Source organism: Salvelinus fontinalis, chromosome 5, assembly GCF_029448725.1.
Source record: "Salvelinus fontinalis isolate EN_2023a chromosome 5, ASM2944872v1, whole genome shotgun sequence".
Lineage (NCBI taxonomy): Eukaryota > Metazoa > Chordata > Actinopteri > Salmoniformes > Salmonidae > Salvelinus > Salvelinus fontinalis.
The window spans coordinates 5,924,417-5,934,449 of NC_074669.1; the positions used below are offsets into that span (position 1 = coordinate 5,924,417).

Here is a 10,033-nt window from a genome sequence, read left to right on the forward strand (position 1 = left end):
CCTCTACCCCCTCCCTCTCTAAATCACTCTAACCTCTACCCCCTCCCTCCCTCTCTAAATCACTCTAACCTCTACCCCCTCCCTCCCTCTCTAAATCACTCTAACCTCTACCCCCTCCCTCCCTCTCTAACTAACTCTAACCTCTACCCCCTCCCTCCCTCTCTAAATAACTCTAACCTCTACCCCCTCCCTCCCTCTCTAACTAACTCTAACCTCTACCCCCTCCCTCTCTAAATCACTCTAACCTCTACCCCCTCCCTCCCTCTCTAACTAACTCTAACCTCTACCCCCTCCCTCCCTCTCTAAATCACTCTAACCTCTACCCCCTCCCTCCCTCTCTAAATCACTCTAACCTCTACCCCCTCCCTCCCTCTCTAACTACCTCTAACCTCTACCCCCTCCCTCCCTCTCTAACTTACTCTAACCTCTACCCCCTCCCTCCCTCTCTAACTACCTCTAACCTCTACCCCTCCCTCCCTCTCTAAATCAATCTAACCTCTACCCCTCCCTCCCTCTCTAAATCAATCTAACCTCTACCCCCTCCCTCCCTCTATAAATCACTCTGACCTCTACCCCCTCCCTCCCTCTTTAACTCACTCTAACCCCACACCTCTGGCAGAACCAGGAAGTCCTTTCCCCTCCCACAAACTCTCTTCTGATGAAACAAAACTGATCTGAGTCTGTCTCATCTGTCTGTGTGAGAGTGAAGAACCGTCCAAATGGCTCAACAGGGAGTTCTGCTGGACCAGGACCAGTTCTGTTGTTCTGTCTGTCTGGAGCTACTGAAGGAGCCGGTCACTACTGCCTGTGGACACAGTTACTGTAGGAGCTGTATTGAGGGCTGCTGGGATCAGGATGTTCTGAAAGGGGTCTATAGCTGTCCTCTGTGCAGAGAGACCTTCAATCCGAGGCCTAATCTGAGGAAAAATAACATGTTGGCTGAGGTGGTGGAGGAACTGAAGAAGACAGGACTCCAGGCTGCTCCCCCTCCTGCTCTGTGCTATGCTGGACCTGGAGATGTGGCGTGTGATTTCTGCACTGGGACTAGAAAGCAGAAAGCCCTCATGTCCTGTCTGGCATGTCTAGCCTCTTACTGTGAGACTCACCTCCAACCTCACTATGAATATCCTGCTTTCAAGAAGCACAAGCTGGTCAAAGCCACCGGACAACTACAGGAGAAGATCTGCTCTCATCATGACAAACTGCTGGAGGTTTTCTGTCGTACCGATCAGCAGTGTATCTGTTATCAGTGTGTGATGGATGAACATAAAGGCCATGATACAGTGTCAGCTGCAGCAGAGAGGACTGAGAAACAGGTAAGACCATAACAACTTGTTGGTGACTGTCTGATAAACAAAGAATTAAAGATACAGTAGGAACTAAGACTGATTGAATATGAGATCATTCAAATGAAATGGATCCACAGCAGAACAAATATGAACACAAACCTTGATTATGTTAACCCAGATTCTCCAAATGTATCACCATTTTCTAAAGTCAAACACTATTATCATTCTGAATGCCCTTTAATGAGTCCAAAGTTCAGCCTCAACTCATTGATACATTTACACCGACTGTTAAAACTATAATCATTCACATAGCAACAAATCAATATCATATTGAAAAGGGACAATCAAGATTGTAGACCTTCCTCTCTATGGGTCCTATGTCACATGATTATACTATTGATCTGCTGGACAAATACAGCTTGATAGTGTTGTGGAAAATCAGTACTGAGAGAGACTTGGTCATTTCATCAACTACCATCTTTATTTAAAATAGATGAATTATTACAATAATGAAGCTGTCAATCCAACAGTCTTGACTGTCGGACCGAGTGCTTGAATCATACAGAGAATAGCGGGTCTTTATGTACCAAACCTAACACTGCTTCAACCATGGCTGCCCCCCATGTAGATTGGACACTATAACCCACCCTGTGTTCATCCTGATGTTTATCTGCATGGGGAGGTTATTCTACTCCTTCAGGCTACGTTTCCCAGATGAAAGGATGAGAACAAACACTGACATGTTAGTTCTATTCTTCCAGGCTATCTCTATCTCGAGTCACTCACACAATCTGATCTATAGAATGCAGGCTCAGTCAGACCGGAGACATTTGTCTCACATGCATCACTAATCATAGACTGGAATGTGGCTGTTTGGTTAATATCATCAAGACATTAATCAATTGTCAGCTTCAAGCGATCTCTATTAAAACCCATGTCCTCTACACCCAGACTATCTCTAGTAAAACCCATGTCCTCTACACCCAGACTATCTCTAGTAAAACCCATGTCCTCTACACCCAGACTATCTCTAGTAAAACCCATGTCCTCTACACCCAGACTATCTCTAGTAAAACCAATGTCCTCTACACCCAGACTATCTGTAGTAAAACCCATGTCCTCTACACCCAGACTATCTCTAGTAAAACCCATGTCCTCTACACCCAGACTATCTCTAGTAAAACCCATGTCCTCTACACCCAGACTATCTCTAGTAAAACCCATGTCCTCTACACCCAGACTATCTCTATTAAAACCCATGTCCTCTACACCCAGACTATCTCTATTATAACCCATGTCCTCTACACCCAGACTATCTCTATTAAAACTCATGTCCTCTACACCCAGACTATCTCTAGTAAAACCCAGACTAGCTGCAGGAAGATAGAGTGGACACAATAAACCTCAGCCTTAGCAGGCCAGTCTTACTCTTAGATAATTATTTAATTGTTTACTATTAACATCAAATAAATCAGATAAGTATGTCATTTTTCTATCACAATTCCTCTCTATGGGCCCTATGTCACATTACTATACTATTGATCTACTGGACTACTACAGCTTGATAGCTCATTGAAGAGTGATTCTCCACAGAGGCAGCTGGGGAGGAGTCAGCAGAAGGTCCAGCAGAGATTCCAGGAGAGAGAGAAGGAGCTGAAGGAGCTCCAACAGGCTGTGGAGTCTTTCAAGGTGAGTCTTGTTGACCAGAGGAGACACCATTTCACTTCTCTCCTCCAATCAGAGAGAGAGAGATAGGGGCCCCTCTCCAATATCACTGACCCCACTGTTGGGAACAAGCTGTCTGGACCCCTTTCAGACAATTGACAGCTTAATGTAACCGATGGGATATGAACCTAGGTCTACTGCGGGAGAAACCAACATCTTGACCGTTACACCTAGAGGACAGTCCCCATTGGGCCAACACTGATTTTGAAGTCGCAAGCGGGCCTACCTCATCACATAACCATGACTGACTCGTGTCCCCTATACATTAATATGGAGCTCTCTCTCTCTCTGTCAAAAGGGTTATATTGGCATGGGAAACAGATGTTTACATTGGTCAGGATCTGCTTCTTGCTTTGGTCTTGGGAACAGGACACCATTGAAAGGAGTGTTTTCTGGGATAGTGTTAAGTGTGGAGGTGGAGCAAGTTGAAGACTCCTGGTGTTTGTGATGCCCACCGTTTGGTGTGACGCAGATCCGGTGGTGAGTGTGGTCAAACAGTGGAGTCACTGTCAGTCCTTTTGAGTTTTGAGTCTTTACCCGACAAAGTCATGTTAGGATATATCAGTTATCCTGTTAGAGTCTTTGTGTTGAATCCACTGAGCTGTTTCAGGTGCAACGTTTATGGTCAAGTTGCAGCAGTTTGTAGGAGGGAGATTCCAAGATGTGGGAAGTGTGCAGGAGGTCATGGGATAGAGGTTTGTGTAGTTTTGGTGGATAAAGTTGTGTGTCAACTGTAGGGGTGTCCATGTTGCTGGGGATCAGAAGTGTCCAGTGAGAGAGAGGCAGGTTGAGATGACTAGAGTCAGAGTAGTGCAGAAGGTGTTGTATGCTGAGGCAGTGAAGAAAGTAGAGGAGGATGGGTCAAGGGTGAGGAGTAGATCTGTGCCAGCACAGAGGGATAGGCCAACGAGTGATATATGCTTCAGTAAGGTTAGCTTCTTAGCGTTCATAGAAATGGTTATCAACTGTACCACAGAAATGGAACGTAAATCACAGACAATAGATGTTGTGGTGGCAGCTGCAGAGAAGTATTTGGTCATATGAGATTTGACTTCAGAAGAGTTCCAGGGTGTGTTGAGTGGTGGTGTCCCGTCCTCCCAGGTCGTTGGCATGGTGCAGGAGCAGATAGGGTCAAAGCAGTTGAATGGGGTAGTGGGTTTTTAATGAGTGTAGGGTTTTTAATGAGTGTAGGGTTTTTAATGAGTGTAGGGTTTGTTGGAAGAGTGTTTTTTAGTATTGTTATTTTTATTCAATAAAATGATCCTTTTCCCATTTTGTATCACGAAGTGAAGTAGATTGATATTATAGCTCAGTTTTGGGAGGTAATGCAACATATTGGATTCCAATTGCCGTTAAACTCCAAAGAAGAAGAAACGTTATATTATGTCTATGTACAGTGTTGTAACGATGTCTCTCTTTCTCTCTCATTCCATCACTTTCGTGGTAGTTGGTTGTGTGGGTCTCTGATTATGAATGGGGTGCTGACAGGCAATTGTTGATCTCCAAACCGTACCTGACAATAAACACACACAAAGGTCTAGACAGGTAGAACCGCCTGGTTTTTGGCATTGCATCATCCCCAGCCATTTGGCAACGAACTATTGACCAGATTTGTAAGGAATCCCAGGAACCCAGTGCATCTTTATGACAAAGATCATAACATGGCGCACAGACAAATAGCACCTGGCTAACCTGTAAGAGGTAAAATATATATATATTATTTCACCTTTATTTAACAAGGTAGGCCAGTTGAGAACACGTTCTCTTTTACAACTGCGACCTGGCCAAGATAAAGCAAAGCAGATTGAGATAAAACTGTTCAGTTTGAGTGTTTCTTCCTGCTCATTCCAGTCTCTAGCTGCATCAAACTGAAAAGAGGAGTGACCCAGGGATGTGTGTGCTTTGGGGACCTTAACAGAATGTGACTTGCAGAAAGGGTGTTGTATGTGGAAGATGAGGTCTGCAGTAGATATCTCAGATAGGGGGGTGTGAAGCCTAAGAGGGTTTTATAAATAAGCATCAACCAGTGGATCTTGCGATGGGTATACAGAGGTGACCAGTTTACAGAGGAGTATAAAGTGCAGTGATGTGTCCTATAAGGAGCATTGGTGGCAAATCTGATGGCCGACTGGTAAAGAACATCTAGCCGCTCGAGAGCACCGTTATCTGTCGATCTGTAAATGGCATCTCCGTAATCTAGCATGGGTAGGATGGTCATCTGAATCAGGGTTAGTTTGGCAGCTGGGGTGAAAGAGGAGCGGTTAAGATAGAGGAAACCAAGTCTAGATTTAACTTTAGCCTGCAGCTTTGATATGTGCTGAGAGAAGGATAGTGTATCGTCTAGCCGTACTCCCAAGTACTTGTATGAGGTGACTACCTCAAGCTCTAAACCCCCAGAGGTAGTAATAACACCTGTGGGGAGAGGGGCATTCTTCTTACCAAACCACATGACTTTTGTTTTGGAGGTGTTCAGAACAAGGTTAAGGGCAGAGAAAGCTTGTTGGACAATAAGAAAGCTTTGTTGTAGAGCGTTGAACACAAAATCCGGGGAGGGACCAGCTGAGTATAAGACTGTCATCTGCATATAAATGGATGAAAGAGCTTCCTTCTGCATGAGCTATGTTGTTGATGTAAATTGAGAAGAGCGTGTGGCCTACGACTCAGGGGGCCACTGGAGGGAGTACCAGGAGGGAAGAGAGTAGGGCAGGGCCAAGTGGTGGTGTGCAGGCTGTGGTGAAAGACTGGGGGAGGGGGGAGGGCTGGTGGAAGTGAGGCAGTTTGCAGCTGGGCAACATGAGCAGAGGCAGGTTGCTGTAGTAACGGAGACTCCAGTGGGTAAGGGCTTGGTGGGCTCATCCCAGGAAATATTGCCTGTCATTGGGGTGGAGGCACTGATCAGGGAGGAAGTCCAGGGGGGCTGATGGAGAAGGAAGGTGCTTTGCTCATGGAAGAGGAAGGGGGGGGGGGGGGGCCTGATGGGTGGGTAACGAGGGGAGCCTGATGGGTGGGTAACTTCTGTTTTGGGGAGATGAGGGAGTCTGATTGGTGGGTAACTTCTGTTGTGGAGAGATGAGGCAGCGGGCTGTGGAGTTGTACTCTGATTTATAGAGGGCAGAACTCTGTTTTACTGGGTGTTCTCAGGTTCTGCTCACAGACCTTTCTAAACTCTCTCCGTCACAGAGAAATCAAATTGACATTTCCCTGGCCTTTCACAAACTCTCAGCTGCCGTCTCTGACGGTCTGCCTGTGCATTTTTATAAAAAGTTCAGGGAATTATTGGACAGGACTTGTTTTGCGTGTTGCGTGAGTGCGTCGGGGTGGATGAGCTGCTGCTAAGCGGTAGACGGGCGGCTTTGACTCTCCTGCCCAAAAAAGGGGACCAACTGTACTGTGTACCAGGACGCTCAATCATAATCAGGAGAAAGTCTTTGATATGGTGGACCATGAATATCTGTTCAATGTGTTGTTTTGGTTGTGGAGAGAATTTTGTGGCTGTGTTCAGATGTTATATGCTGGGGCTTCATGTATGGTCAAGGTGGGGGGAGGGCTCAGTAGGCCAGTCTGGGTAGGGCGGGGCATTCACCAGGGATGCCCTCTGTTGGGGCAGCTATACACTCTTGTTATTGAGCCATTTCTGAGCCTGCTACGCAGGAGGCTACAGGGAGTGTGGAAGCCAGGCACAGGGTTGGGGACAGGCATAGCAGTGATGACGTCTGTGTTGGTTAGGGATGAGCAGGACCGACGGGCCCTGGAGAATAGTTTGAGGGTGTTGAGGGGGCGCCTTCAGCTTAGTTAAACTGGGGCAAGAGTGATGCTCTGTTATGTGGGGCATGGAGGGACAGTGCACCTCCACAGCTCAAGATCCTTGGTGTGTCTCTGGACTCGGAGGGGTGGTTAGGAAGAACTGGGAAGCAGTGTCACAAGTGGTGGTGTCGAGGCTGACAAAGTGGAAGTGGCTCCTCTCCCAAGTGTCATACAGAGGGAGGGTGCTGATCATCAACAACTTGGCAGCATCCTCCCTATGGCAGAAACTGGCCATTCTCAACCCCCCGGTGGTCTTCTTGTAAACGTACAGAGCAAGTTAGTGATTTATTTTCTGGTCCGGGCGTCACCGGCTGAGGGCGTGACCCAGTGAGGAGGGGGCTGGAGCAGCCTGGAGCAGCCACCGTTTCCACCACTGCAAGTGACAGCAGAGACTGGGGATTGGAAGGAGAGTCCAGAAGACTTACTGGTTACAAACACTCTGAGCCTGAGGGAGTTTTCAGAGGTGGGGGGTAAGGTGCTTTACACCCTCAGTGTCAATGTTAGACACACCAAGAGCTTAGCGGGAGTGAAAGGGCATCAGTGGCAGGGGGTTGTGGGGTCTGAGAGCATGGCAGGGTATAGGTGGAGGGTGTGCCATAAGCTCCCAGTACTTGAAAGGTCAGGGGTCATCCAGTGGAGGGTATTACATGGAGCCATGGACACCAATAGCTAGTTGTCTCGGGATGACCTGGGAGTTGGGGAGGGGTGTCCGTTTTCTGCAATGACAGACTGTTCATCATGTTTTGTCTGTGTTGCCAGGGTAATGCCATTACTGTTGACGCCTTAGGGTTGAGTTTGAGTTTTACAAAATGATCAACAGTGTGGAGATGTTTCAGGAGGTATGGGGGCTCAGGGGGGCTGTCTGTACGGCTGGAGAGGAGGGGTTGGATGTACGGCTGGAGAGGAGGGGTTGGATGTACGGTTGGAATGTGGTGCTGGATGGTGTATTGTACTGTGGTGTTGGGTGCTGTATAATGTGATTGTGTGGAGGTTGTGGGGGCACGCAATGTGTTTTAGGAGGGAAGGGTGTTAGTGTAATGAGGATGGCTCATTAAATTAAGACAAGTCAGTCTCTCTCTCAACAGCGCTCTGCAGTGAAGGACAGTGATAAGATATTTGCTGAGATGAGCCGCTGCATTGAGAGAAGGAGCTCTGAGGCGAAGGAGCAGATCAGAGCCCAAGTGAAGTCTCAAGTTGGTCAAGCTGAAGGACTCCTGGAGCAACTGAAGCAGGAGATAGCTGAGCTGAGGAAGAGAAGCACTGAGCTGGAGCAGCTCTCACACACAGAGGATCACATCACTTTCCTCCAGGTAACTAAACTGCCTTGTTACATGTGATATGAAATTATCTTAATGTGAAACTATTCATCTCAATCATTTGGTTCTGTTCTCTCTTTGTCTCTGTCTATCTCCCTCTCTCCCTGGCCCTCTCTCTCTCTCTGTCTCTCTTGGTCTCTCTCTGTCTCTCTTGGTCTCTCTCTCTCTCTCTCTCTCTCTCTCTCTCTCTCTCTCTCTCTCTCTCTCTCTCCAGAGTTATCAGTCTCTCTCCAGTATCAGTGTATCTTCAGACTTACCCAGCATCATTGTCCGTCCTCTTCAGTATTTTGGAGATATGAGTAAGACTGTGTCTGAACTGAGAGAGAAACTAGAAGACTTCCTTAAAGGAGAATGGACCAAGATCTCCACTACAGGTGTGTTGAAAATAATAAGAACATCAACTTTAGACCATTGAAAGTTCCCTACTAGTCATATACATGTGGAATATGGTATGATGATAACGTTCCCTCTCTCTGTCAATGTGTTTGTGTGTCTGTAGTGAATATAGTGGATGTTGTACTGCCTCCAGAGCCCAAGACCAGAGAAGAGTTTTTACAATGTGAGTCTCTTTATTGGGAAGTAACTAACAGTCTCTTTTTACTGACACTCCTAACAATCTCTCTATAAATATATAGCAATATTAGATCTAATCAAAGACTGGGTATCTATTTGACTCCTCATATTTCTCTGATTTGATCTCTGCTGTGCTCTAATCAAAGACAGGGTAGATACAGTATCTGACTTAACTTATTGTTCTAACTCCCCTCATTGGTCTCTGCTCTTCTCCCAGATTCCTGTCAGCTCACATTGGACCCAAACGCAGCAGGGACACGCCTCTCTCTGTCTGAAGGGAACAGAAAGGTGACCTATACACGCCAAGTCCAACCATATCCTGACCATCCAGACAGATTCACAAACTACTACCAGGTTCTGTGCAGAGAGGGTCTGTCTGGACGCTGTTACTGGGAGGTGGAGTGGAGTGGGGTGTATGTTATTACATCGGTCTCATATAAAGACATCAGCAGAACAGAGAGAGGTAATGCATTTGGATGCAATGACAAGTCCTGGAGTTTACAGTGCTCCAATCATCGTTATTATTTCAGACACAATGATGTTGAGACTAAAGTATCAGGCCCTCAGTCCTCCAGAGTAGGAGTGTACCTGGATCACAAGGCAGGTACTCTGTCCTTCTACAGTGTCTCTGACACAATGACCCTCCTCCACAGAGTCCAGACCACATTCACTCAGCCCCTCTATCCTGGGTTTTGGCTCTCTGGTACTGCTGAGCTGGTTAAACTGTAGTAGGGTCCACATAGATACTAGTCATGTTGGTGTAGTCTATAGCTGAGCTGGTTAAACTGTAGTAGGGTCCACATAGATACTAGTCATGCTGGTGTAGTCTATAGCTGAGCTGGTTAAACTGTAGTAGGGTCCACATAGATACTAGTCATGCTGGTGTAGTCTATAGCTGAGCTGGTTAAACTGTAGTAGGGTCCACATAGATACTAGTCATGCTGGTGGTGATGGTCCCCAGGTGTGATGATTCATTCTGCTCTGTTTTATGTACAATGATTTAACTGATTTGATCTTCAATACTTTCATTTTGATTTGTACATATATACTTTCACTTAGATTTTTTCTGACTGATTAGAATTTTTAGAGATTTAAGGTGCTCATTTATAATAAAATAATAAAAATGTATCTTGTTCATTTCCATGAATCATGATGTATGGTGTTGATGTATATTGGTTGTCATTCAGAACCATTGATATGTTTTCTCAGTTGGTTCTCTGTCTCTATGTAATTCTCCTCAGTGTCATTGAACAGCTTATAGGCTCGGCCCTAATTGATGTGTTTTCCGTCAGCTGGAGCTGCATGGAAAATGGTCCAGGAACAAAA

At 46.2% G+C, this 10,033-nt stretch overlaps 1 protein-coding gene across 1 annotated transcript; it reads left to right on the top strand.

Annotated features, from left to right (window-relative positions):
* The first annotated feature begins 711 nt into the window (after positions 1-711).
* Positions 712-9,801, top strand: LOC129854966 (tripartite motif-containing protein 16-like). The gene is made up of 6 exons (XM_055922178.1): positions 712-1,316; positions 2,883-2,987; positions 7,904-8,128; positions 8,349-8,508; positions 8,634-8,693; positions 8,925-9,801. The coding sequence occupies exons 1-6, from the start codon at positions 720-722 to the stop codon at positions 9,434-9,436; spliced, it is 1,659 nt and encodes a 552-aa protein (XP_055778153.1). The 5' UTR covers positions 712-719; the 3' UTR covers positions 9,437-9,801.
* The last annotated feature ends 232 nt before the right edge of the window (positions 9,802-10,033 follow it).

Excerpts from the sequence above, each read along its gene's own strand:
- LOC129854966 (XM_055922178.1), top strand. The coding sequence starts at position 720 with ATGGCTCAACAGGGAGTTCTGCTGGACCAGGACCAGTTCTGTTGTTCT. Across the intron at positions 1,317-2,882 it reads CAGAGAGGACTGAGAAACAG|AGGCAGCTGGGGAGGAGTCA; the intron begins GTAAGACCATAA and ends GATTCTCCACAG. Across the intron at positions 8,694-8,924 it reads CAGAGAAGAGTTTTTACAAT|ATTCCTGTCAGCTCACATTG; the intron begins GTGAGTCTCTTT and ends CTCTTCTCCCAG.